The sequence below is a fragment of the Olea europaea genome, unplaced genomic scaffold (genome assembly GCF_002742605.1).
Source record: "Olea europaea var. sylvestris unplaced genomic scaffold, O_europaea_v1 scaffold19257, whole genome shotgun sequence".
Lineage (NCBI taxonomy): Eukaryota > Viridiplantae > Streptophyta > Magnoliopsida > Lamiales > Oleaceae > Olea > Olea europaea.
Genome location: NW_019237082.1, coordinates 1 through 2,043, shown reverse-complemented (window position 1 = coordinate 2,043; position 2,043 = coordinate 1). Strand labels below are relative to the sequence as shown.

The 2,043-nt window shown below is 35.0% G+C and overlaps 1 protein-coding gene across 1 annotated transcript; it reads left to right on the top strand.

Moving 5' to 3' along the window:
• Positions 1–144: 144 nt before the first annotated feature.
• On the top strand, positions 145–1,831 carry LOC111379062 (DNA repair protein RadA-like; the record flags this gene model as incomplete). The annotated part of the gene is made up of 4 exons (XM_023002391.1): positions 145–243; positions 985–1,043; positions 1,126–1,197; positions 1,697–1,831. Coding segments are annotated over 4 exons (350 nt in total), but the record flags the coding sequence as incomplete, so codon positions are not given.
• Between the last annotated feature and the right edge of the window lie 212 nt (positions 1,832–2,043).

Here is a 2,043-nt window from a genome sequence, read left to right as displayed (position 1 = left end):
TTGCATTGGCAATAAGAATCTGCTCGTTCTCGTGTTTGAGGCATGCATTTAATTAAACGCCTTCGTTTCTCTGATACTGCGCAATTTTCACAATGTTTCGTTTCAAAATAATATGCAGTAGTTGTCTTTATTATGTTCTTGCAGTGGAGAAATTTACTTATATTTTGTTTATGTCGTTGATATTTAGGCCTGGACAGTTTGGAGCTGAAGTGGAGAGGGTGCTTGGTGGTGGTCTGGTGCCAGGTATGTGTTTTTCTATTTTATGTGTGATGTATGACTTTTTTGAGCAGTGTGGTTTATGGAATCAACTAGCTACTGAATAACATATTAATAAGTCGAGCATATTTTTTCTATGTGGAAGCACTTCCTGCATGGCTTTAATTGGATCGAGGAACTTTATTATTGGCTTTTATCATGTTTAAAATTCATCAGTCCCAGCTTGATGCAGAAATAATCAGGCTTAGATGCAATTTGAGCATCTAAAATGTTTGAGCTCAGTTCATTATGCTAACAAGTAGGAATAACGTACAAATTGAGCCAAATTCTAGAGTTTAGCCTAGATTCGGCTCATTAGTGGCTTATTTTATTTCTGCTTGACAACAAAGGAGCCAAGCTTGCATGTATTGAGGCCCCAGTTAATAAAAAGTCAGATCAAGCTGGCTCATTTAGAAATATAATTGACTGATATAGTTGTCCAAATCAACATATGAACCACCAATGAGAAGAATGTACAAAAACTAATTTGAGAACTTTGCAAGACCAGGAAAAGCTAATGAAAAACTTCTACACAGATAAGCAGGAATGCTCTAATTGCTAGCACAGCATTTTTCATATTTATTGTATAGCACTTGGATCGGCAATGCTCGTTCACAGTGATCTCTCACATGCTACAATGAAATAATTTTTTTGTATCTGTTCTGCTTTCTTTCCTCGTATTTATTCAACTCTTAATTTTCCATGTCTTGGTGCATTTTTCCAATGTAGGTTCTCTAGTATTGGTTGGTGGTGATCCAGGTGTTGGCAAAAGTACATTATTGTTGCAGGTATTAAATTTGTTCTTTAGTGATTTATGCTCTGAGCACGTATATGACAATATGAATTTGCCTTTTTCTTTCTGAACTGAAGATTGCAGCATTAATATCAGAAGGAAATGATACGGAGGATTCAGCTCGAGTCATATATGTATCAGGTGAAGAGGTCAGTGCTCCTATGTGGGCTCAAAGTGTACACTCCACTTCATATCTTTTGGCAAATGGAAACTTTTTGTTTGTAATGGTCTTTGCAAAATGAATGTTGGACTGCTTCAAGGGCAGCCCAACATTCTTTTAATGGAGATATTCGAAAATGAACTCTGTTTCTTTGTTATGTGAACTATCTTCATCGACGAGATTCTTTTTCCTTTACTGGTATTGAATACCTTGAAATTTTGACAGTGACAATTCATTTTCTGTGAATCTTATTTCAAATGCTTCTAAAAAGCAGGTCAACCCTTTTCTTTTACATAATCCCATATTTATGTTTGGGTGAAACAATAATTCTTTCTCAGATTATTTGTTATCAAATATTGTATTTGTTTTGTTGTGTTACAATCTTATTGTATCATCAACTTATTTCATCAGGCTGCAGCTGAGGACCTAAACTTCTAGTTTTAGATTTTTACCTAATTTGACTTTATTCTGACCTCCTTTCATGGCAGAGCGTTGAGCAAATTGGAAATAGAGCTGATCGTCTGAGAATTGTAGCAGAGGACCTTTTCTTATATTCGAGTACAGACATCGAGGTGCATCTTCTTATCATGTTCTTCTGCCTTCTTTAATTATCTCAAAGTGCCACATTAATTGGTCATGTCTAAATGGTTGTTATCTAGATAATGTGCTTGTATTGTTGTCGACTATGAAGGGATGCTTGAATCAATTTTCATTTTGGCTCACTTGCTATTATTCATGGTTAGTGCTTTTATTGGAATTGGAGTTCTTGAAATGAGAAAAAAGTCTAACCAACTCAAAAATTTGTAGAGAATAATTTTATTGTAATGAACTGGTT